We start from the raw sequence: 26,668 nt of genomic DNA, 5'->3' as shown, positions 1-26,668 counted from the left end.
ATATTATTTTGTATTATATATATTATATTTATTGCTTCATCATTCAATATTAAAACAGCTAATTTAATTAATTTTAAAAATGTGAAACTTTTTATTTTTTTCTGTTGTCAAATGAATGACAAAATAATACACGTTTTAAGTGTAGTATTCATATTATATATTATTTTGTATTTTATATATATTATATTTATTGCTACGTCATTAAATATTAAAACAGCTAATATAATTAATTAAAAAAATGTGAAATTTTTATTTTTTTCTGTTGTCAAATGAATGACAAAATAATACATGTTTTAAGTGTAGTATTCATATTATATATTATTTTGTATTATATATATATTATATGTATTGCTACATCATTAAATATTAAAACAGCTAATATAATTAATTTTAAAAAATTTAAACTTTTTATTTTTTTCTGTTGTCAAATGAATGACAAAATAATACATGTTTTAAGTGTAGTATTCATATTATATATTATTTTGTATTTTAGATATATATATATTATATTTATTGCTACATCATTAAATATTAAAACAGCTAATATAATTAATTTTAAAAATTTTAAACTTTTTATTTTTTTGAAGAAAATATCTTTGAGTAGGATATATATATTTTTTTAAAATAATTTTTAGTGATTTAACTTGTGAGTTGTGCCTTGCATTTCCCAATTTGGCCATTAGGTGTCGCTAAAACGCCGCGTTGAGTTCCTGGAAAACACGAGGGGCGCAAGAGCCGCGTGTTTATTGCACTGCACTGCGACATCACCTCGTACTACATGCCACACCGTTGCCATGGAGATGTTATCACCAACCTGGGTCAAGCACGTGCAACATAACCTGCTTAAATACGCAACATTAGCTCCCGTAAACCTGGCGGGACCCACTTCCACCAATGAACGCAGGAAGCCGCAGGCTCGCATGATGATGGGAACCACAAGCAGCGGCCATGAACGCCACATGAAATCCTCAGGCTCCTCTTACGGTCCACTGACAGCTTCCTTTTTAATCAGCACCATCATTATATACCAACAATTCCACAAGAATGAAAGTATAATACGTCCAAAAAACAATTTCCAGTAACAGGACAGCGAGAGACATGACTGTACTGAAAATTAAAAAAAAAAAAAAAAAAAAAACTTAAAAAGTAGTAAACAAATCCTCAAATAATAATAAAAAAAAATGTCCATGAGTGCTAAAAAGGTAGATAATCCCTGCCCTCAACCACACAAAAAAGAATGGAAACAGTAAATGATGGGTTTGGTTTCCATGGTAGCGTTTCCCTTAGCAACAGGCGTCTCTTGGCTGCCGCCCTGTCTTCCAAAAATAAAAAATAAAAAAATCCATCCATGTGATACTCCATATCCATAAAAATGCTCTTGCAAAGTTCTTAATACACTGATTTCATTCTTTTTTCTTTTTTTTTTTGCTTTCCCGTAATGCATAATGACGACCTCCAGAGTTAAATGCTTGGTCAGTTGAGACGAGAGCACCATGGGGGGTGAGGGGAGGGGGGTGTTTGATAGGGAAGGGTTGGGGGTGGGGCGGGTGTCAGAATACTGAACTTCTTAACAACCCAGATGTGCCCGTGGACTCCGCCCCCTGCAGCAAAAAGCAGGGGGGATAAAGGAGGCGGGGCTTCTTCCGTCCTCCTCTTCATTCAGTTTTGTCAAGTAGATGCCAAGAAGGAACTCAGTGCTTTTTTTTTTCTGGTTGTTGTCGTTGAAAAGGTTGTGTGACATCACACCATGCCATTATGTCTTAGTTTTATGCCATTTTGTGTGTCACCCCCCCCCAAACAGCAGCAGCAGCAGGGGGGGCAGCCTGGCTGAGTCAGTCACGTACTTCAGGTAGGTTTGTGTGTCCCCTTTCCCCCCTTTCCCCCCACCCCCTCAGTGGTTCTTCATGGTCAGTGGTCACCAAGGCGGAGGGGGGCGGGGGGGCGGAGCTACTCGTACTCCAGGAACTGTTTATGGTAGAATAAGAGATACCTGCAGTTGGGGGCGGAAACAGGGGATTGACATTGATGAGTGTGTGTCAACATAACCCCCCCCCCACCCCACCCCACACCGCCGTGGCGTTTATCAAGATGCGATCCATGACATGTCATATGTTGTTAAATACTTCAAAGGGACATGATAGACAGTCATCCATGACATCAATATATTATTCATAATATATATTATATAAATATAATAAATTTAATATGTAATATATATACAATAAATATTAAATATAATGTTAATAAATTGGTTAAATATTTCTTATTTCGTAATTAATAGACAATTTAACACATTTGTTTCAATCAATGTTAAATATGCTTTGAGATATTTCCCCATGAATCGACAATTTCATGATTAATTATGATTAATTATTTAATATGGACATGAACATTGGTTAAATATGACTTATTTCGTAATTAATAGACAATTTAACACATTTGTTTCAGTCAATGTTAAATATGCTGTGAGATATTTCCCCATTAATCGACAATTTCATGATTAATTATGATTAATTATTTCATATGGAAATGAACATTGGTTAAATATGACTTATTTCATAATTAATAGACAATTTAACACATTTGTTTCAATGTTAAATATGCTATGAGATATTTCCCCACGAATTGACAATTTCATGATTAATTATGATTAACTATTTAATATGGAAATGAACATTGGTTAAATATGACTTATTTTGTAATTAATAGACAATTTAACACATTTGTTTCAATCAATGTTAAATATACTTTAAGAATGAATTGACAATTTCATGATTAATTATGATTAATTATGTCATCTGGAAATGAACATTGGTTAAATATGACTTATTCCGTAATTAATAGACAATTTAACATATTTGTTTCAATCAATGTTAAATATACTTTCAGATATTTCCCCATGAATTGACTATTTCATGATTAATTATGATTAATTATTTCATGTGGAAATGATCTACTACTACTATTCAGAAGTGTGTTTTGTGGTTTGTTTGATAAGAAAAATGCCCGGCAAAGTAAGACTACAGGATCCAGAAGGCAGACTCACCCTCCACTATCAAGTACATCCTTAATATATAATATTCATAAATTGGTTAAATATGAGTTTTTTTCGTAATTAATAGACAATTTAACTCATTTGTTTCAATCAATGTTAAATATGCTTTGAGATATTTCCCCATGAATTGACAATTTCATGATTAATTATGATTATTTCATATGGAAATGAACCACTACTACTATTCAGAAGTGTGTTTTGCGGTTTGTTTGGCTTTTGATAAGCCAGTAAGACTCCAAGATCCAGAAGGCAGACTCACCCTTCACTATCAAGTACATCCTTAATGCTGGCCTTGGTGATGATGGCGTCGTCACATTTGAACCACTGGTCCTTGTGCTGGCGGATGAAGCTGGTGTAGTGGCCGCTCTCTAGCGTGCCCTGGTGGTTGACCACGGCAAACAAGGAATACCTGAAACCAGTAAAACAGATTACATCTCTCACTTGCTCCTACGCGCAGATAAAAGCCCCCATCTGACTCCTACTCACTTATTGTCGTTGTTTAAGACGTCAGCTGTCTGCTGATACTGGCCGTTCATTCTGCTTTCTTTGCTGGGGGAGACAGGAGAGGTTTGCTTTTTAGGCGTCACGTGCCGCAGTGCTGTGGAACTGCCGCTAGATGTCAGGATTGTGTAAAGTGTGTGACGGCGTGGCGCACGAGCCTCTTTTCGAGTGTCCTCCAAACAGATGAATGAACGCTCCCGTGCAGGGGTGGGGCTGCGCCGGTGCACGCGCCACTGACACTCGTGCACGCGCCACAATATTAGACACACGAAAATATCGCTCAAGATGTATTCAATATTGAATTATTTCAAGATGGTCATGAGTTAAATCTAATCATATTTTCATCATATAAAAAAAATATGTAAAAATGTAGAACATTTTTGGTAAATACTCGGATTGATCTCAAACACACTATTCCATATGTGACATGTGACGTGCATATTTGATGTGAATGTATTGCATTAATTAATAAACGAGCGTGGGTGGGGGTGTGACGAGTCCCACCTGGATGCCATGAAGGGCGTCATGTCCAATTCTAGAGGGAAGGAAACGTACGTTGTGATCTTCCTCCGCAGTTTGGCAGAGTGCTCGAACCGCTGGAGATGGTCGGAGGGAGAACAGGGTTGGGGGGGGGGTATCGAAAAAAAAAAATGGTTTCAATACAGCACAGCATGTTTTTAAATCTGTGTTCCGCTGCCTTTTTCATGAGAAGATAATAGGAACACACCCGCATTTATTCAAAGAGCATCTTTTTTGGACTGTCTGTTCCTCTGAATAGCATAAATATATAATGAGCGTCCGATATTGTGCAATAAATAAAACATGGTGGTGCTCTGCCAATGGTTCGCCAAGAAATGGACTTGAAAAAGACGCGCGGCGTCCAATCGGCAGGGTCGGGAATGACATTGATGCCTGACTCACTTTGAGATGGAAACACGCTACAATGGGCAGCTTCTTCATCGTCAGCTGTTTGGTGGACTCCTGATAACTATGGCAACCGCCACACTTGATCTTGGCACTGCTTCCGAGGTGCTCCGGCCGCGTAAACCTGCAAAAAAAAAAAAAAAGGGGGGGAGGGGGTTAAGAAGAGGGTTCTGCTTGCATTCGATTCTCCCCCTGCAGGAGATTTTGGTGCATCCCCTAAGCCACGGCCTCGCTGGCGTTGCCAACACCTCTATCACCATGGCAACAGCGCCGACCAGCCCTGTAGCTTTAATAGTTTGCTGCAGCGACGAAAGGGTGTGTGTGTGTGTGTGTGAGGAGCTGCAGCAAGAGAGGAGGGAAAAAGTCAAATAGAGAGAATGGCAAAGGAAGAGGAGGAGCAATGGCGTGAGTGAGAGGTGGAGAGCGCACGGGTGATAGAAATTCGGGCGACGAAGGAGGCAAGCAAAGGAGATGAGGAGATAATAAAGTGCCCTAACGAAGTATTGGACATATCAAATGGTTGGACTGGCTAAGACCAATGCTGTGTAACGGTTCTGATTCATCTTCCATCTTCTCTCAGATTCATAATTGCTTGTTTTTCATGTTTTCAAAAGCTTTTTGAACCGCTGTGAATTCAGGTTTTCTACAGGTTTCAGCAGGTTCAATTTCAAACTTTTAAAGACCATGAAGTACACAATTTAAGACACATGTCACATGCGTACTAGCAAAAAAAAGAACACAAGTTTGACCTACAAAATGTATTTTTGGCGGCTTGGTATGAAAGTGTACCTGCGCAGGCAGTCTGTGAGCGTCGTGGACCCTGACTGGTGGCTCTCCCCATTCACCGTGCCGCCATCCCCTCCGGGGCTGAGGGGCCAGAAAGGCGTAGATGAGCCGGGCAGGTCCAAACTGATGTCCCAGAAGGGGTCTATCGTCGTGGAAACACCACTGGAGACGAGAGAGAGAAGCACGAGAGCGAGGACCACATGAGTTATATGGCTGACATTATACGGGTGGAGGAGTATAGCGTGCAGTTACGGGTGTGCTGGGCTACGTTGGCGCATTATTACGAGGGCCTGATGAGAGAATGATGACATGAGCGGTAACCGCTTGAACCCAACGCGGCGTGGTGTTTTTTTTTGTTTGAGCAGGCCGGGTGCTGAATACATTACTGCTTGATATTATGGCCCTCCATTTGCAATATAGTGGTGTCGTAAAAAGCCAATGACGGTGACAGACTACAGCTGGCGTCCGACATAAACAGCATGCAGCGTAAAACGGATATATTTGGACAAATGATAATAATAAAAAATATATAAAAATATCCAAATGTGTCTATGTACTGTATGTTGCATGCAAAGGGCTTGCAGTAATACGCTTTATGGCTGTGCAATGATGAGATGAGTCATGGCGCAGTAATACCGACAGCAACCAGCAGGTGGCCACTGAAGTAAACAAGGAAGAGCAGTGCTCATGCGCAAAAACAACCAAAGGCACCTTTTTTTTTTTACCTCTAGCAGTCAAATAATCCACTCTACAATGACCCGGGTATATCTGATGAGATTTTTTTTAATGATAATGCTGGCGGGGGACATAACACAAAAGTGTGTACCCCCCCCCACCCAGTAGATCCGCATCAGCAGTTGAGAGCGAGGGAGCTGGGTGCGGCTGAGGTGCTTTTGCAGTTCAGTGCAGCGTGCTGGTGTTAATGTGACAGAGCGGCTCTGGGGGAGGCAACCAACGCTTGAGTAGAGCTGCTGTCTAGACAACCCCCCCACCACCACAACCACACCAGAGCCAAGTCTTTAGGGACCAGGCCCTCACGTATAAAGGGAAGGACACGGGGCAGCTGGTGATGTGGAGGGGGTGGGAGGGGGGGTTAGGAGATGAATCAATAAACGTTTGTTGTGATGGAGTGTGTGTTATCTCTCCTCGCCGCTTCACACTTACTGGCAAACCTGACAGGTAACGTCCGACTGGAGCCCCCCGGTGAAGATTTGGTCAATGATGCAGTTACAGTGGTTTGGATTATTGGCCTTCTTCCCGTTGTCGTTGTCTCCTGGAGAGCACGGTCAAAAATACCTGGCATCAATGCACACGCTCACACACGGATAACACATACAGGCTCCTTAGCGTCGCTTTCTCACTGTCCTGATAGCCTGAGGAGAACCCATGTCAGGCTTCCTGACTAACTATGGACAGCCAATGGCGAAAGGCCATGCTCCAAGCCCATTCTTCACATGGTTGCCTCGGTACACATGTACATGCAAGAGCCACTTTGATATTATGTAAACCAGTTATTGTCAACTGGTTTGGCTGGGGGTCCCACCATCACCCCGCAATGACAAGAGGTGACCAGAATTTGAGAAGCTGTTGAAATCAAACTTCTCAAATATCTTATTATTATTGAAAGGGACTATTTGCAACACAACAGGAGCTGCAGACGTGAGGCAATTTGTCTCTTTAAGAAACAGTCGTCTCCAGCAGATATCTGCAGCTGTGTGTCGCATATATATATATATATAGAATCTATTTTTCAATATTGTACATAATATATTCTAATATTCATTCATTCATTCATTTTCTACCGCTTTTCCTGACGAGGGTCGTGGGGGGTGCTGGAGCCTATCCCAGCTGTCTTTGGGCGAGAGGCGGGGTACACCCTGGACTGGTCGCCAGCCAATCACAGGGCACATATAGACAAACAACCAAACAACAAACAACCATTCACACTCACATTAATTCTACTAAACTTGTGTTTATATATATTTTATATTACTACATTTTTCTTGAAAAAATATGACACTTTTTAGTTCACACTCACATTCATACCTATGGACAATTTGGAGTCGCCAATTAACCTAGCATGTTTTTGGAATGTGGGAGGAAACCGGAGTACCCGGAGAAAACCCACGCATGCGCGGGGAGATCATGCAAACTCCACACAGAGATGGCCGAGGGTGGAATTGAACCCTGGTCTCCGAGCTGTGAAGTCTGTGCGCTAACCACTCGACCGCCGTGCCGCCCATATTCTAATATATTCTACTAAACTTGTGTTTATATATATTTTACATTACTACATTTTACTTGAAAAAATATGACACTTTCTAGTTAGCATACATTTTTTTCCTCTCAATATTTTGACTTTGTAATTCTTGTAAAATTGTAACATTTTCCAATTTGGCTGTTGTTGGATTCTTTATTTTATTTTTTTGGCTGTTTTTTAGTCCAATTTTATTTTTCCAATGTGCCGTGGGTTCATTAAAAAACAAAGCAGGTAACGTATCCCCCCCCCCATATTAATTGAATACTGTATAATGCAACTATCATCTATTTATGTTATTTTGGGGGTTCCAAATTCGTCCGCTCAGCCTGTGCATCCAAGTAAAACCCATCCATAGATAGCAGGATGCTATCAGTGCGGAAGTCGACTTACTGATGGTGTCCCCTTTGCAGTGCCTATGGAGAACGTCCAGCGCCGCGATGAGGAACTCGTGGGCGTCCTGCTGCTCGTAGCCGGCAAGGTGGCGTGCGTGAGTCCATACCAGGTGCAGCAGTCGGAAGGGAATGTGAGGCGACCGGTGGCCCGAGTAGAACTGACGGAGGAAGAAGACGAAGGGGTGTGATTGACAAAACAATGGAGAGGACCGAGGGCGTCTTGTCCATGCGGGTACTTTTATTTTGACTTTATTATAGTCACATTGAAACTTTTTCCTAATATTTCCTACATTTCCGAACATTTTTGCTGCTGTTGTTTTTTTTCAAATGTATTCTAGTTAAAAGGAGGCTGATGATGGAGAAGGCAGCTGTTCAAAGATGGGATTTCCGAACGGCGCCGCGCTCTCAGCCAGGAGACGTCTGCTGGTCTGACACTACGCAGGTGTGTTAAGAGGTGAGCGAGGTAAAATTTGGGACAGGATAAGTGTGTCGGAAAGATGTGTGAAGTGCCCAAAAAAAAAAGGAGGATTCTTTTTTTTTTTGCTTGCTCTTAAAGGTGTGAATGAGCCTGTGTTTTGTGTCACGGGCACAGTTCAATACTCAATCAAGAGTTCTGCCTCCCTGGGTGATGATGGATGTGAGTGATTACGGCTCAGCCAAGTGAGACAAGGCAGGGATGCGTATGTGTGAGTTGTGGAGTGTGTGTGTGTGTGGCGATGACTCAAATCATTCTCGCGCCACTTGCCATCTGCGAGCCCATATATACGGGAAAGTGAGAGAGTGTGAGAGGGAAAAAAAAATAAAAACGAGGCAGTGTGGGAGCAGAACAAGCGGCCATTGCATAACCTGCAGAGTCAATGACTTATGGCGCAGCAAAAAAAAATAAATAAATAAAAACTAAACTTTGGGATGTACAGTACATGCTGCATAATTAGTCAGTTCAGCTTCATTTGCCGTACCTCCTGAAAGAGCTGTGACATCTCGCACACCAGACAGGAGTTGGATTGCATCTCGCATTTGTGTCTGTCGGAGAGGAAGAAGTCTCGCAACAGCGGCGTGTGCGTGAGGGCCTGGACGATGCAGTTCATGAAACAAGTGTTGCCCAGATTTATTAAACCTCGTAAACCTGCACGACAAAGGGGGGCACAAGACGAGAGAGCAGACAAGGACGTGAGGACTTAGGGTGAAAACACAGCCAGTCCATTACCTCCAGGGATGTTGTTTCATCCTTTCCAAAAAGCTGCTTTGCTAAACAAACAAACACACAGTATGATTTATAACACTTTTTTTTAGCAGTAGAGCCCTCTACACATGACATAACACCCCTATAGTCACTTTTACATGTCTATTACCCAATATAGTAAATATAAGAGAACACAAGACTAATGTGCTTTGGTGGTACAGGAGCTGAGCGGGACAGGAAGTGACATCAGGTTAATTGGCGACTCCAAATTGTCCATAGGTATGAATGTGAGTGTGAATGGTTGTTTGACTATAAGTGCCCTGTGATTGGCTGGCCACCAGTCCAGGGTGTACACCGCCTCTCGCCCAAAGACAGCTGGGATAGGCTCCAACACCCCCCTGCAACCCTCTTGAGGATAAGCGGTAGAAAATGAATGAACCATGTCTTCTGAATGCCTTAAATTCATTTTTGTACAACATTTAGCCATTGATATGTTTCAAAATACTTCATTTAGGGCAAAATACATAACATATATGCACATTTTTCAACCACAATAACCCAAAATGAAGCTGCAGACGCGCAAACCAGGATTTTCTCCCATGTTGTTTACACTCCTAAATATGGCATTTTTCCCTATAATTCCAGTGTGAACAAACAACATATGGAGATAGATAAGTGTGGAGTTTAGGTGCAATCGACATGATTTGTGTGGAAGCCTAGTGCTAGTAATAGGAGCCGAGTGTTGTTTTTTTTAAAGCTGGAAATGTAAGAAAATACAGTCGTGTTGCAGCAAGTCTCAGCCAGCTGAACTGTGGGAATCCTGGAGGAGAAGCCAAGGATGTGAATGGATTCATTTAGCGAGCTTCAGTTTTCCCGTCACGGCCAATCGAGCAGGTGAGACACACCAAGGTTTTGGGGCCAATCCAACCGAGCGAGGTTTGGCCTCTTTTTATTGAGGGAGGGCTGGGCGGTGGGGGCGGAAGACGGTGCTCAGCAAGGCACTAAGTTGTTTAGACTGGTCTTGGTGTGCATGCACACGTAAACCCCACAGCCTCAAAAGGCTTGAATCACGGACGAATGGCGAGGAGCAACATTAGAAGCTAAAGTGGCCCACCTATGGTACAGTTTGTCGTGATTTTCCTCCGCTTTGGATTGTGTCGTAATAATTCTAGTTCCCGCTTGGTGGGCTCCCACGTTGTGTATTTCTCACCGATGCCTGAGGACACACGAGGAGAAAGGAAAAAATGAGATGCTGTCAAAGTGGGCCTCACTGAAATGACCAAAAAATATATTATATATTATATTTATAAAATTATAATTATACATTATAATTATATATTATATAATATATATTATAACTATATATTATATATCAAATTATAATTATATATTATAAATATATATTATATATTATAAAAGATATTATATATAAAGAATAATAATTATATATTATAGATACAATTATAATTATATAATTATATATTATATTTATAAAAAATATAAATTTGTATTTCATACAATTTCAACTTTTTTTTGTATTGTGAGAAACAGAGGCTGTTTGACTATGATTTGTTTGTATGAGAATTTTGACATTCACTCATTAAAAAAAACAACTTCATTCTCATAATACAACAATTCATTTCTCTCTGTGAGAGAAAATATTATATGATCTTTATACCTTGCAACTTCCAGGCTTTCCTCTGTTCCTCTTTGGCAATCTGCTCCATTTCTTTGTCGTATATGTAGTCTTGACACACAAAACAATATATTCCGCCGTATAATAAGTCTATAGCTGGAAGAAGGGAGGAGAAAAGAGATTGTTAAACACAAAAGGGCTTGGGGTCTTTGCTTGGAGGCCTATGATTTCAAAAGGTGACGGAATAGAGAAATTGGCCAATAAAAACGCAAATTACTGTTAAACAAGGAATCTTACAGAAATGTGACGGAGAAGGAAGGTTCATGTGGGGAAGTATTTCCCCGGCGGACCGCCACTAACCAATAAATGGAAGCATTTTTGAAGCATTTTATTTACTATCCCAAAAGTACACAGTCTAAGCTGGTAAAAAGTGCTACAAATTTAATTTTTAAATGATTGAAACTGGGAAAAAAAGCATTTTGGGAACGGATTTCATCTGGAACTACAATTTGTTGTTCTTTCTCCAGGCCTGAATGTCCCACACAGCACAATATTTCCATCCAAATAGAATAGGTGCCTCCTGTTGTCACCTGGCTTTCCAGCTATAACAAGCCAGCCTGCACGGCGTTCAAACTCTGCAGCAGTAATACTCCCGGCGATGTTGCCGTGACAACCTATTTTTAGTCTACTCAGACATATTCACGTTTTTTGGGAAAACACAAAGCTCAAGATGTGCAACCGGTTCGTGCATGTAATTGCGGTTTTGAGTCTTTCACGCTTCCCGTTCGTCAAAAGGAAATTTGGATTTGGAACGTAAAGTGACAAGAGAGGAGGGTTGGGGGTGTGTGGGGGGGGGCTTAAAAGGCTGCCGGTTGAGGGGTTCCAATCTGAAAGGGTAATGCGCTGCGGTCGGAGAGTGGCTTGGCTTCCCGTCTACTCAGGAGAAATGACCGGAGAAAAAGACTGTAATCCATCAGCCACAATAATGGCCGACACGTCCGCGTGTGACTGTTTGATTGACGGGAATGTCGAGATGGAGCGTGGCTTACCTAGATTGTGTCTCTTGTTTTTGGCGTGCTCGTGGATGTGCTTCTTGGTAAAACAGCCGAAAAAGACGCAGTAGAGACAAGAGTGGAGTCTGTTCAGATGGGCGCCACACATGTGACAGATACAGGACTTGGCCTGGGAAAAGGAAACACACAAGAAGGAAGGGGGGAAAAGGTTTGGGTTAGGGACATGGGGGGGGTTCGGGGGGCAGGATAGGACAGGACGGCACTATCCGGGACGTGAAGACATGAGCCATAATAGCCTTAAGCGAGCGCGGCCGCCCGCCTTCCTTTTGAATCGCAGTTGTATAGTTAGCCCTGACAGACTGAAGATGACTCGGGCCGAGTCCAAAACCCAGATGCAGCTGAGACACAACATATTTCCGCTCTCACCTAGTGGGCACAAGCGAGGCAGGATGGGATTTTAACGCATGGTAGTCATAAGACGAGTGGGGCAGGAGGAGGACAGACGGGCTTGAGGAACAAGCTTCAAACGTGACCTCTGGTCTACGGATCTGACCAGTTTTGGAATGTAACCAAAAAAAAAAAACATGGACGACCACGAGACAAAATGCATGGTCCACAAAGACCACAATGCATCAAACTTGTTTTTGAGTCTAATAATAAGATTAGCCAAAAATTCAATTGATTTGATTGATTTTGTGATTATAATTTGCACTAGTCAATATATGATGGGCAAAATTTAAAAAAATGTGCAGTTTTCCTTTCATATGCAAGTAATATCCTAATAGGGGCTCACAATGGATGAAAATATGAGCTGGAAACCTCATATTACAAATATACAACATAAGGTGGCCAGAAATATTTCAGGATTGAACAAAGCAAAACTCAGAAATCACTCCACACTCTTTATTACTCTTACTTATTGTGTGGAAATATGGGCTAATAACTATAAAAGCAATGTTCACTCACTAAATGTACTGCAAAAAAGGTCGGTAAGGATAATTCATAATGCCGCCTACAGAGAACATACTAACTCCTTATTTCTAAAATCACAAATACTTAAACTTGCAGTTAATCTTCAAACATCTAAAATAATGCATAAGGCTAAAAATAACCAATTAGCTAAAAATGTCATCCAACACTTCTCTACAAGAGAGGAGAAATATGATCCCAGGGAAGAACTAAATTTGAAACCCTTATATATTAGGACTACGTTAAAAAGCCATAGCATTTCAGTATGTGGAATCAAACTACGGAATGGATTGAGTAAGGAACTCAAACAATGCACAACGATGAGCCAATTCAAGAAACAATACAAGCAGTTGATGTTTGCTAAATACAAGGATGAAGAGTCTTGAACCAGTCATGATGCTATGCTATATATATCACTATATTGACACTTACTATGGTACCCATTATGTCATTGTATGGTCATTATAAAAAAAACTTAAACTGTATTATGGAAAGCAGGAAGTGAACAAATGTAACAGTTACTGATTGTAAAAGTACCAGATGGAGGGGTAGGATTTAATAAGCTTTGCTTCTTCCTACTCCTTTTGGACATGTGGAACTGTGAATTTATTATGGGATGCACTCAATTGTAATCTGATGCATGTTCAAATGAAATCAAACCATTACCATTACCATTATCAGTTATAAAATTGCCATTGCGGGGGATCTACTTTATAGCTGGGTGCATTGCTGCTTTGAGGAAGCAAAGCCTGAATCATAACAGCAGCCATGGAAGAAGAAGAAAAAGAAAGAAGAAGAAGAAAAGTGATCTTTGCAGTAGTTTGACAAGGTTTCACTTTCTGGTGCACAGTGTAAAAGAAACTAGATCATAACACAGACTCACACGCCTACGCAGCGCAGCATAAGCTAATGGACACCAACTCCACAACCCCACACTGTATTGTCTGCTTTTCGCTACGGTTTGACAGCAGAGATGATACACCGTATACTGACACCAGGCCCCAACAATGACCGTTATTATTGTCGTCGAAGAAAAAAAAAAAAAAAACGAGTCGGTTTCACTTCCTTCACCCTGGGAGGACATGTATGCAACAAAGTAGACAAAAAGTGTGAGGAATGGGAACACAAAATGCAACATTGAAGACCCAAAGAGGAAGATGGAGGTTTGTCAGAATAAACATGAGGAAGAAAATTCATATATAGCGCAGATATATTATCAGATATTACACTTTGTCATCTATACTAGAGATACGATGTTGGTGTTTTGTTTTGGGTTCCTTCATTTTCTGTATGTGACCCTCATTACACCCCTGACCTAGTGCATACTACCAAGTGCATGCTACATGCTACATGCTACAGCTTCACGACACTGCTGAATTTTAAGACCATTTAAGCTATCCGCGCAAATTCACAATGCGGCATTCACTGCCCTGCTAGTTCAGGTACAAAAATAAATGTCAGCTTCTGAAAAAACGTCTGTAAAAATATGATAATAATTCAGACATGGACCACGTCAGCTTAGCGTGGGTTACGACTACAACAGCTTATTGTGAGCTTATTGAACCTGTTGTTGTTGATCTTCGAAATATGAAACGGTGAAGATTTTTAAGAGGGTATTTTTAAGTATGCATTTGATTTTTTAAATACATTTTCTGTCGCGAGGAATAAACATGTCGGGTTTTGTGTAGCCCTGAACATAAAGAATGCATTAAAACACGAATAGCAACGATGGAGCGGTGTGCAGGAATGGCTCATCTGTGCGAGTGGGCGGATTGGAAATTGGAAATTGTGCGCAAGTGGGTGGGTGTGTAAAAAAGAACAGTCCAGCGCATATCTATAAGAGCAGTGGGCAGAGTATATTTAAGACGCATCCTTCGCTTGTTCTTTGGCTTGTATCGCGGCATTTAGCGCATGAAGTCAGCCCGCGTCATTTCCATAACGCGCTGCCCGTCATGACGGGCACAGCAAAACTCACACAGTTGGTGTGTTGACTGAGCCTTGGTGGGGTGTGGGCTAAATAGTGATGACACTGCGCTACAGAGGATACTCGGCCTAGCCGACGCTAAGCTGAGTTTTTATTTGATATTGTACTGTTTGCCAGCCAGCTGGGACCGGTTTGGGAAGGATGGGCAACGGCAATGAAGCACAGCTAATGTGGGGAATATCCAACAAGTACAGACTGCCAAGATAATCGGCACTTTGCAAGCTTTTCACACCAATTACCAACTCAAAGATAAGTAGCGTGTTAACCAAAGTATGCTGCTGTGCTCTGGAGGAAACAAACCAGTGAATGTTCCAGAATTCCTTTGGATATAAAGTAAGGGTGCAATCTTGTTCAGAAAAAAAAGTCTTGCGATAAGCCATGTGGGCTGCACGGTGGACGAGTGATTAGCATGAAGGCCTCACAGCTAGAAGACCTGAGTTCAATTCCACCCTCGGCCATCTCTGTGTGGAGTTTACATGTTCTCCCCATACATGCATGGGTTTTCTCCCACATTATTCCAAAAACATGCTAGGTTAATTGGCGACTCCAAATTGTCCATAGGTATGAATGTGAGTGTGAATGGTTGTTTGTCTATATGTGCCCTGTGATTGGCTGGCCACCAGTCCAGGGTGTACCCCGCCTCTCGCCCGAAGATAGCTGGGATAGGCTCCAGCACCCCGACGACCCTCATGAGGATAAGCGGTAGAAAATGAATGAATGTGCACTTGGGGGGGGGCAAAACAGGAATAATTCTATTACAACATTTTCCATACAAAGTACAAAAATCTGTCTCGTACACAATAAAACTAAAATAAAGTAAAATTATTCCTACAACCTGCATGCTAGGTTAATTGGTGACTCCAAATTGTCCATAGGTATGAATGTGAGTGTGAATGGTTGTTTGTCTATATGTGCCCTGTGATTGGCTGGCCACCAGTCCGTGGTGTACCCCGCCTCTCGCCCGAAGACAGCTGGGATAGGCTCCAGCACCGCCCCCCCTTCACTCAGAACCTTTCCATAGAACAATGGAGTGAGACCTCGTCAGTTATACTTTGTATCTGTGGAGAGAGGCGGGGCAGCTTACATTACACATACACACACACAGTGCAGCAAGGAAGCCTCATTAGGAGCAACGCAGGGTAATGTACCAGAAATGAGAAGGAAAAAAGATACCACAGCCCCTGTATGGGAGGGAATATTAATAATGAACAAATTGAGACTTGAACGAGCCAGTAAGTCGAATTTGTTCAAAGTAATGTTATTTTTCGTCTCGTGATTAATTTATTAATTTATTTATATAAATGAATTTATATAATAATTAAAAAAAAATATTTATATATATTATTTTATATAATATAATAATCGAATTTATATATATATAATTAATATAAATTAATTTATTTATTATCCTTCCAGGCCAAATGCCCATAAGACTTTTTTTAAGAAATCCTGTCCCGTTTTAATCTTGTGAGATCTTGTGACACCCCCAATTTTGAGTCATCTCTTGTCCCTGTCTTGTGTATTTCTCTGGGTCTTTCTTCACCATGAGCGTCTAATGTTCCTTGAGAGGAGCTATTGATCAGCCGGTGGCTCAGATGACAGGAACAACTGTCAGACAGGTAGTTCTGGCTCATGTTTGCAATGCGCTACACTGCATCTTCCATCTGCAACACGGTCTTTGAGGCATTCTTTTGGCCGATGTCCAGTGAAATGATCCGCTCGAGGAAAAAGCTGCTGACTGATGGAGGTACGTATGTACAAAAAATGCCGGGAACTACCTGGGTGAAAAGATCAAATGTATTCAAATCAATCAAAGTCAAAAGCTGTTGCATCAGTATTTCGGTCATCTGCAGTCAAAGCCAGGCCACACCGTATAGCAGGCTACAGATTCGCGGAAGAGACGAAGAGGAGGACACAACAGCTATAATGATGTGGACAAAGGTCTACTCGCTCAACAGTGCACACTTCTTCTGCCGCAAAGAACAGACTGGGGAGGGGAGGATAAAGTCAATACAGCGCCGGGCCGCGGATATATGAGAGCGGTGACTCACACCCGCGTGAGCTGGCACATCATTCTCGGCATACATGCGCATACCCAAATTAACAACGATGCAACACATATGCATAAAAACGCACAAGTGCATAAAAATAGACAGCTAGAGATAACGTACGAGGGCTTCACTTTAACAGCCTATGCACATAAAGAGCCAGGGAAGCTCATTTGTTGACGAAAACATGAAGTACTGTATTTTTGCCATTATTGTACCCATCACCCATGTAGTGTGTGCCTATTCCGACTATAACCGCTAATAAACCGGTCTGACTAGCTCATTAAAAGAAAAAAAGACTGACCGACTGTACAAGAGTACCAGCCTGTATTAATGCAATTCAGGTTAACTAATGCGGCATAAAAATACCAAAGAAACCATTCCCAAGCAGGTACGAAAAGCTGGGCTTACATTTCAGCACAGATGGGTCCGCTTAAACAACATTAAGATGTTCAAACTCGTACAGGCATGCTGACCTGATAGATCCAGGTCCTACTCCACGTGGACGTATGGGTTGATTGGGTATAGCCAGGGATGGGTACAATTCAATCACACAGAGATGTCCAACAGAGATTCAAACCCAGATCTTCCAGATCTTCTGACTGTGTGGCCAACATTGCTATAAGAACTAGGTGCTGCCTCCCGAATATCGAGTACCGATTCACCTAAGAATAAACGGTACCATGTTTCGGTACCTAAACGCATCCTTGTGACTGTGAAACGTGAAGTCAGGACAAAAAATGCTGCATACCTGCGCTTTTCTCACACGTGGAAATGGGTCATTTCGAGAAAAGTTGTAAGATAAACAGGTCCTGCCTCCTGGAAAATTCGCTTATCATACTCGGTTCTGGAACCAATTAACCACGATAAATGTGAGATAACTTCAGTTGGTGATTAATCATTCATTCATTTTCTACCGCTTTTTCACGAGGGTCGCAGGGGGTGCTGGAGCCTAACCCAGCTGTCTTCGGGTGAGAGGCGGGGTACACCCTGGACTGGTGGCCAGCCAATCACAAGGCACATACAGTGAAGAAAATAAGTATTTGAACACCCTGCTATTTTGCTATTTCTCCCACTTAGAAATCATGGAGGGGTCTGAAATTTTCATCGTAGGTGCATGTCCACTGTGAGAGAGATAAACTAAAAAGAAAAATCCAGAAATCACAATGCATGATTTTTTAACAATTTATTTGTGTGATACAGCTGCAAATAAGTATTTGAACACCTGTGTATCATCTAGAATTCTGACCCTGAAAGACCTGTTAGTCTGCCCATTAGAAGTCCACCTGCACTCCATGTATCATCCTGAATCAGATGCACCTGTTTGAGGTCGTTAGCTGCATAAAGACACCTGTCCACCCCATACAATCAGTAAGACTTTAACTTTTAACATGGCGAAGACCAAAGAGCTGTCCAAAGACACCAGAGACAAAATTGTACACCTCCACAAGGCTGGAAAGGGCTACGGAGCAATTACCAAGCAGCTTGGTGAAAAAAGGTCCACTGTTGGAGCTATCATTAGAAAATGGAAGAAGCTAAACATGACGGTCAATCTCAATCGGAGTGGAGCCCCATGCAAGATATCACCTCGTGGGGTCTCAATGATTCTAAGAAAGGTGAGGAATCAGCCCAGAACTACACGACAGGACTTGGTCAATGACCTGAAAAGAGCTGGGACCACCGTTTCCAAGGTTACTGTAGGTAATACACTAAGACGTCATGATGTGAAATCATGCATGGCACGAAAGGTTCCCCTGCTTAAACCAGCACATGTCAAGGCCCGTCTTAAGTTTGCATATGACCATTTGGATGATACAGAGGAGTCATGGGAGAAAGTTTTATGGTCAGATGAGACCAAAATAGAACTTTTTGGTCATAATTCCAATAAGCGTGTTTGGAGGAAGAAGAATGAAGAGTACAATCCGAAGAACACCATCCCTACTGTGAAGCATGGGGGTGGTAGCATCATGCTTTGGGGGTGTTTTTCTGCACATGGGACAGGACGAGTGCACTGCATTAAAGAGAGGATGACTGGGGCCGTGTATTGTGAGATTTTGGGGAACAACCTCCTTCCCTCTGTCAGAGCATTGAAGATGGGTCGTGGCTGGGTCTTCCAACACGACAACGACCCGAAGCACACAGCCAGGAAAACCAAGGAGTGGCTCCGTAAGAAGCATATCAAGGTTCTAGCATGGCCCAGCCAGTCTCCAGACCTGAACCCAATCGAAAATCTTTGGAGGGAGCTCAAACTCCGTGTTTCTCAGCGACAGCCCAGAAACCTGACTGATCTAGAGAAGATCTGTGTGGAGGAGTGGGCCAAGATCCCTCCTGCAGTGTGTGCAAACCTGGTGAAAAACTACAGGAAACGTTTGACCTCTGTAATAGCAAACAAAGGCTACTGTACCAAATATTAACATTCATCTTCTCAGGTGTTCAAATACTTATTAGCAGCTGTATCACACAAATAAATTGTTAAAAAATCATGCATTGTGATTTCTGGATTTTTCTTTTTAGTTTATCTCTCTCACAGTGGACATGCACCTACGATGAAAATTTCAGACCCCTCCATGATTTCTAAGTGGGAGAAATAGCAAAATAGCAGGGTGTTCAAATACTTATTTTCTTCACTGTATAGACAAACAACCATTCACACTCACATTCATACCTATGGACAATTTGGAGTCACCAATTAACTTAGCATGTTTTTGGAATGTGGGAGGAAACCGGACTACCCCGAGATGGCTGAGGGTGGAATTGAACTCGGGTCTTCTAGCTGTGAGGCACTAACCACTCGGTCACCGTGCAGCTTGGTTTAAGTTACATTCATTCATTCATTTTCTATCGCTTATCCTCACAATAGTCGCAGGGGCTGCTGGAGCCTATCCCAGCTGTCTTCAGGCGAAAGGCGGGGTACACCCTGGACTGGTCGCCAGCCAATCACAGGGCACATATAGACAAACAACCATTCACACTCACATTCATACCTATGGACAATTTGGAGTCGCCAATTAACCTAGCATGTTTTTGGAATGTGGGAGGAAACCGGAGTACCCGGAGAAAACCCATGCATGCACGGGGAGAACATGCAAACTCCACACAGAGATGGCCAAGGTTGGAATTGAACCTTGGTCTTCTAGCTGTGAGGTCTGCGCGCTAACCACATGACCTGTGATTAATCATATTTAACTCATTTGAAAGACTGTAATCATTTGACAGCTTTAATATTTATTTTATAGCAAGCAAATCCAGATCATTAATGATCTGACATTCTTCCATCGATCTTTCTATTTTCCACCGCTTCACTTTTACGTTTTGTCTTTTCTACAAGGACAAAGACCCATTTCCAAACCAAAGATGGCACCTGGGGTCCCGTATTTTAACAAAAGAGAATAATTGAGTGTCCACACGAGGGGAGATTGATTGCCTCTCGGGTTTGGTCCTAGCCGGACCTTGGAGAGTGATTGACAGCTCATTAGCCAGATGGTAATACAAAGGGGATCCCTGGGTGACTCTGGCCACCACCAAACAGCATGCTAGCTAAGGAGTGTTGCTTCTCTGGTGTCTCCTGGCCAGTCGGATGAGAGAGGCCAGCTGGATGAGAGGCTAAGAGGAGATGTGACCCAGTGGGAGAGGAGGAGGAATCAATCAAAAGAGAACTTGTCGGCGGATGGGAAGCTGACAGCAGATCCAAGGCACATGTGCCACAGTGATGAACTTCAACTACATCTTTATCTAGAACAACAGTTTTTGCATTTTTCATGAGGTGCCTCTCCCTCAAAGGCAGCAATGTTTAAAGAGAAAGTATACTTTTTGGGGGAATTTTGCCCCTGTCATCCACAATCCTTCAGTGAGACCGAGCACAGGTCTTTGTCTTTTCCGTGGGTTCTAAAGATATAAAAACAGCTAAAAAAAAAAACAAATTGTGTGCTGTGTATGTCCAGTGCCCTCTTTTTGTTTTGAGTGTGTTTGTATTGCTGTTGACGTTTGGTTTAAAAAAATGCAAAAATAAAAAATAAAAAATAAAAAATACAAAATAAAAAATAAAAAATAAAAAATAAAAAATAAAAAATAAAAAATAAAAAATAAAAAATAAAAAATAAAAAATAAAAAATAAAAAATAAAAAATAAAAAATACAAAATTATATAAGAAGCAGCTAAGAATGCACGTAACGGGACACACCTATACCACCTATAAAGCCTGCTAAGGTTACAACGACATTGCAATTATTATTATTGTTATTAACACTGTTACGCCCAAGAACTACTTTACTGGCATAGTGACACCTTGCCGCACCACACCGGCTCTCACACACATGACCAAAATATGTCATGTTATCATGAACGTGCCTGGTACTCATAATGACAGCATGGATATAAAACCATAAATCCTTGGATGCTTTCGTAAGTGGATGGCGTTGTAGGTAGAATAGGTGTGTCCCATTACGTGCTTGAATTAGCTGCATTTTTTAAACTTTTTATATTCTATATATAGAGCACACAGAAACGAGAAAAATGTTCCGAAAATTCTGAAAAAAGTGGAGTTTCCCTTTAACACTGGCCAATGAGGCTCAAAACACATTCCTTTCATATCTTAAGATAACACAAGCACAGTATTGCAATAAATAATGTGTTGTATACAAGAAATAGGCTAATCTACGAGGTAGTCGGATGAGGGGGAAAAACCAGAGAACATGAAGCTTAGCTTATCGCCATGACGCCAAATTGGAAAAAAGATTGTCTCTCTCGTGGGTTCTTTTGACTGGCTAATCTTGCAATAAAGACACGTGGGAGAGGAACAATCAATGCTGTGAGGGAACTTGATGCTACAATATATGCTGATGATGAGCGGCGGAAGAAGCAACTGAACTGATGTGGCAAAGCAATCAGCTTCGCCGTGACAGCCCCCGTGCCAGAAATGTGAGAGAAGGGAGTGTCGCAATGAAGTGTCTTGGTTAAAATTGGATCAATTCCTGGCAACATTGGGACAATTATTTCTCTTCCATCAGAAGCAAAGGCTGAGGGGGAGGGAAAAAGGCAAGGGGCTCGCTCCTCTGATCATCAATTCATCAAAAAAACGCAAAAAAAAAAAAAATGGAGCAACATCAAATGTACCCCCTCCCCGCCCTTTCATGGAAGCGACAGTATATTCCTATAGAAGTCGGGGCCTGGAGAACGTGACAGATGCCTTCCTGGTGGAGTCCTTCCAGCCGCATCCTTCTTTAGCTCTCTATATGCAGGGGCACACGCACAATAAATAACCACCACCTTGTGAATATTCATGCGAGCCCTCCACTGGCATTCCCATTCACAATAAATATCAATTATTAATACCGGTGGAGTAGTGGAGCACAGCGTCACTCACCCGTTGAAAAACAAGGGGCATATTTCCAACCAAGGGCTGTGCTACGGCGGCACTTTGCAGATTTGTGGACCGTACATTGCAAACATGACAAACCTCTTCAGATAATCTAATAACCTTTCCTCGGTAGGGATGACGGCGTTAAAATAGGGATGCACCGAGACGTGCTTTTTCGAGATACAATTCCGATACTGTTAGATTTCATATGCAACCACGGCAAAAGAATATCAACCAATGTAGCCGTACCCGCGCATGTGTAGCACCCGATTCATACAAACACTCAGCGTGAGGTGTTCACTGCTTCACAGACAGTCGGACAACACAGATTTATTAACACCGGATGTAACTTCAGCGTTGCTAAGTAATCTTTATTACTGATTTTCCTAAGAAACTGTAATAAACAAGTATGATGATATCATAACACGGCCGACAACATTTAGCTGCATTTGCTGATTTGGCGACGTTTGCTGCTTCCCTTTTCTTTCAGCACATCTCACTAGGTACATCTGTACTTATACACTCTTAGGCTCTAAATGCAATATATTATGTTCTATGTGAAGTATTTCTATAATGCCTAATATTGAGTCACTAGCAAGATCTCAGTGTATAGACTGGTCATATATCTCATCTCGTTTCATATTATCTGCATACTGTATTTGTGTATAACTCTGGGTAAAACTGTTGATTTTGTTAATACTTGGGTTGTTTATATTGTTTATTTTTCTATATTGTGTATTTTGTACTGCTCAACTGATTCTGTACTCTTGCTGCTGTACAATGCAAATTTCCCCACTGAGGGACGAATAACGGCATATCTTATCTTATATAGACGCTGGAGTCCAATGTAACCAAACATGCATTGCTACGTTGGCTACTATTTTTCCCCTTTATTATGTCCCCCCCAAGCATGAGGCACACTCTTCTGATGCCACGGCGTCAAAGAATATGAAAGTAAAAAGTCAAGTCAAACTACACGTGGTCAAATGGAGAGATAATGATCAACGCCGGCGACGATGTTATCCTTGAACATGTGAAAAGGATCTTCTACTCTGAAACGGACAGTGATCATTCAAACTAAGCAACGGACTCCTCCTGATACAATATGTCTGTGGACAATGTCAATCAAAAATTAGTGTATTGGAGGTGTTCCCAATGTTGTGGCCACAACACTACATACTGTAGTGTACATACCGCATCCATCAGCACGCCCCCACATGGTAAACTCCCTTTCTCTACCATTGCACGGAACAGCTGTATTCCTTGTGTTACATCATTTACATAAAAGTTAGCCAGTGTTGCAACCGTTACAGGAAATGACCATGAGGTACACAGGTATAGGTATGAAAGAGAGAAAGAGAGTAAGAAAGCAAGCAAATTCCTGTATCATTTCATTAAAACTACCAATGCAAAAGGAATGAGGGGAGGAAGAGAGGAGGAGGAGGAGGAGAGGAGGATAAGCATCAACTCACCAGCTCTGTCCATTCTGCATCACTCTGAAGAACCTATTTTATCACAACAAAATACAAATGTTTGACACTTAAAATTAGGAAAAACATGAAAGCTGAACATAAGCAAAGAAATGGAGGGAACTAATAAGCAAGTGGTGCCATGTTAAACATCCAGACACACGGATGGATGGATGGATGGATGGATGGATGGGTGGGTGGCAAAGAAAGCCAATGCATGCATGCAGTAAAGACGCAATGGGTCCATTTGATGTTATTATGCTAGCCCACAAGTAGCAACTCTTGTTTAATTGTGGAGTTTTAGCCTCCTATGCTAACATGAGCTGTGTAACTAACTAAGGGGGTGTAAAGGCCTTGATGGTGATAATAATGATGCGTTGTTTGAACGCTCAAAGCAAAATGCACCCAAGTCAGCACACATCACCCAGGTTAGGTCCTTTCAAGCTTTACTGACCGGCGAGCACCGTTAGCGACGTTTGTTTGTGGAGCACGGTGCAGGGATTGTGCTTCAATGTTGGGGGGCATCATTTACACTCCCCGCGGCCCCCCTCTCAAAAGCACGCCAACACTTTCCATAGTGAACAGTTGCGGTGTGTTTTTGTTACCTTGCGTCTCCTGGTCTCAGCAGTACCACTCCAAACAAAGCATTGGTATATGACGCGGAGGTTTTGTTTCCAGTTATCCACCTTATAACCGTTCACATGGGAGCACCCGGCCGGACTCATGACAGACAAAACATTCGGGTTGTTTGGGGTTTTTGTTGTAGGTGACAACGTAAAAGTCTCCTGATTGATTGGTTTGACTTAAGACGCTAGCTAGCTAGCTCCAACTAACTCTGTCCAGAAATGGTTTCCGTTTGGGATGTAGTATCCAAAAAAAAAATGCTCCTCGGGCATCTGACAAGCCACCGTCTCTTCATTAACACCCTGCAAACATGTTCATGGAGTCATGGAGGTGGTTTAATGTCTGTTCCCGTTGCTGTGTTGACAGTTGCTTTTGATCCATGAGCGTTTAGCCAACACTTCCACTCTCACCATTAGTTAGCTTTCTTTCTCCACTTAGCTTGCTAACGCTTCAACTACTGCTTCACAATGCCCGTCCAGCGTGAGCCCTGATTGGTGGAAAGCGGTCGTGACGTCACCACGCACATTTGAGGACGCTTGTTTTGTACTGCAAGGCCTACCGAACGAGTGGCGTTTGAACTCCAGCCACGGTTGGAGCAAGGATAAAAAAAACACCACCCAATCAGGCTAATCTGGAATATAACGTTCAACCAACCACAACATTCAGAAAACATAATGTAAAAACACGTATTTAAAAGTACGTGTGTTATTAAATGTTACTTATCAGTTTCATGCTATCGTTGCAAATTAAGTTTATGTGATAGACAAACTGCTGTACGTATTAACAAACATCATCCTTGCTTTTGATTTACTCAAATTGCGAAAAAACAATTGAAGACTGCCATCTTGTGGCTATAGAGCATAACAGCGTGATTTCGTCTCCTGATAAAAAGAAAGTTGAATTATGTTTTAAAATATAATAAATAATTGTCTAAATAAATTATCTAAATGTATTCATTTGTTTAATGCAATGTCCTTTTCAAAGGACGGTAGTATGTAGTGTCTGTAGTGGTGTGTAGTAATCGTTTCTACTTTTTTTTAACAATAAAACAAACATTTACATGTTAAGCAGGTATTGTATATTTGTATATTTAGCAATAAAGGGTGTTGGATTTGCTTGCTGCCACTTGGAGGCAGCACACTTGCAGGTATTAACGCTTCAATGTGAGTCTTGAGGTAAAAAAAATATGGAGCTATTCATGTATCATCCTGATAGAAATAGCCGTCTTTGTCCAAGCTTGTTTTATAGACAAATCCCCTTGCACTTAGATGGTGTCTTCATAGAATATGTTTACTAAGGGCTGAATTGAGCATAAAAACACTCTCTTTGTGTAGAAAGAGATTTCAATGAAAGAACCTCGGCATTTGATGGATTCATTCAAAAGCATCCTTTCATAAAGCAGCAACATGTTCCCTTTGGTGTACATATTGCTCTTTTGAAGTACTGTAGGCCAAAGGTGTCCAAACTTTTTCCACCAAGGGCTACATGAAAAATGAAAGGATGTATAAGGAAGTATTTTGTAAATATTTCATAAGAATGATAATGTTTGTTTTTTGTTTTAAAGTCTTTTCTGTTTAATGGTGCATATTATTAGGATTTATTCATTCATTCACCCTGGACTGGTGGCCAGCCAATCACAGGGCACATATAGACAAACAACCATTCACACTCACATTCATACCTATTTGGATTCATACCAATTTGGAGTCGCCAATTAACCTAGCATGTTTTTGGAATGTGGGAGGAAACCGGAATACCCGGAAAAAACCCATGCATGCACACGGAGAACATGCAAACTCCACACAGAGATGGCCGAGGGTGGAATTGAACTTGGATCTCCTAGCTGTGAGGCCTGCATGCTAACCACTCGGCAGGCTATTACGATTTATTCCTGTAAAAAATTGTCATTACTATACATATTAATTGGGCTATGCTGGAGCCTATCCCAGCTGTCTTGGGGCAAGAGGCGGGGTACACCCTGGACTGGTGGCCAGCCAATCACAGGGCACATATAGACAAACAACCATTCACACTCACATTCATACCTATGGACAATTTGGAGTCGCTAATTAACCTAGCATGTTTTTGGAATGTGGGAGAAAACCGGAGTACCCGGAGAAAACCCACGCATGCACGGGGAGAACATGCAAACTCCACACAGAGATGGCCGAAAGTGGAATTGAACTTGGATCTCCGAGCTGTGAGGCCTGCATGCTAACCACTCGGCAGGCTATTACGATTTATTCATTCATTCATTCATTTTTTACCGCTTTTTCCTCACAAGGATGGCGGGAGGTGCTGGAGCCTATCCCAGCTGTCTTTGGGCAAGAGGTGGGGTACACCCTGGACTGGTGGCCAGCCAATCACAGGGCACATAAAGACAAACAACCATTCACACTCACATTCATACCTATGGACAATTTGGAGTCGCCAATTAACCTAGCATGTTTTTGGAATGTGGGAGGAAA

At 41.7% G+C, this 26,668-nt stretch overlaps 1 protein-coding gene across 2 annotated transcripts; it reads right to left on the bottom strand.

The window, feature by feature from the left end:
* Window positions 1-979: 979 nt before the first annotated feature.
* Window positions 980-24,675, bottom strand: LOC131103508 (ubiquitin carboxyl-terminal hydrolase 22). 2 transcript variants are annotated; one of them, XM_058049835.2, is made up of 14 exons: window positions 24,182-24,675; window positions 23,580-23,612; window positions 11,787-11,919; window positions 10,780-10,893; window positions 10,216-10,317; window positions 8,878-9,044; window positions 7,917-8,076; window positions 6,431-6,539; window positions 5,270-5,428; window positions 4,478-4,604; window positions 4,061-4,152; window positions 3,542-3,604; window positions 3,315-3,464; window positions 980-1,990 (listed from the first exon to the last, which is right to left on the bottom strand). In XM_058049835.2, exons 1-14 carry the CDS (start codon window positions 24,299-24,301, stop codon window positions 1,948-1,950), a joined length of 1,572 nt encoding a protein of 523 aa, XP_057905818.2. In that variant the 5' UTR covers window positions 24,302-24,675; the 3' UTR covers window positions 980-1,947. The 2 variants fall into 2 exon arrangements, with proteins under 2 accessions (XP_057905818.2, XP_057905819.2); XM_058049836.2 differs by lacking the exon at window positions 23,580-23,612.
* Window positions 24,676-26,668: the final 1,993 nt, after the last annotated feature.

Source organism: Doryrhamphus excisus, linkage group LG16 (genome assembly GCF_037039965.1).
Source record: "Doryrhamphus excisus strain RoL-2023G ecotype Guam linkage group LG16, RoL_Dexc_Guam_v1.1, whole genome shotgun sequence".
NCBI lineage: Eukaryota > Metazoa > Chordata > Actinopteri > Syngnathiformes > Syngnathidae > Doryrhamphus > Doryrhamphus excisus.
The sequence above is the reverse complement of the archived record's forward strand: the minus strand, read 5'-3'. Positions and strand labels throughout refer to the sequence as shown.

What these genes read in the sequence shown, in the direction of transcription:
- LOC131103508 (XM_058049835.2), bottom strand. Translation starts at nt 24,301, where the DNA reads ATGAGTCCGGCCGGGTGCTCCCATGTGAACGGTTATAAGGTGGATAAC. An exon ending in TGTCACAGCTCTTTCAGGAG is followed by an intron (nt 8,077 to 8,877) that starts GTACGGCAAATG and finishes TTCCTCCGTCAG; the next exon opens with TTCTACTCGGGCCACCGGTC. An exon ending in CTCACAGACTGCCTGCGCAG is followed by an intron (nt 4,605 to 5,269) that starts GTACACTTTCAT and finishes TTTTTTTTGCAG; the next exon opens with GTTTACGCGGCCGGAGCACC.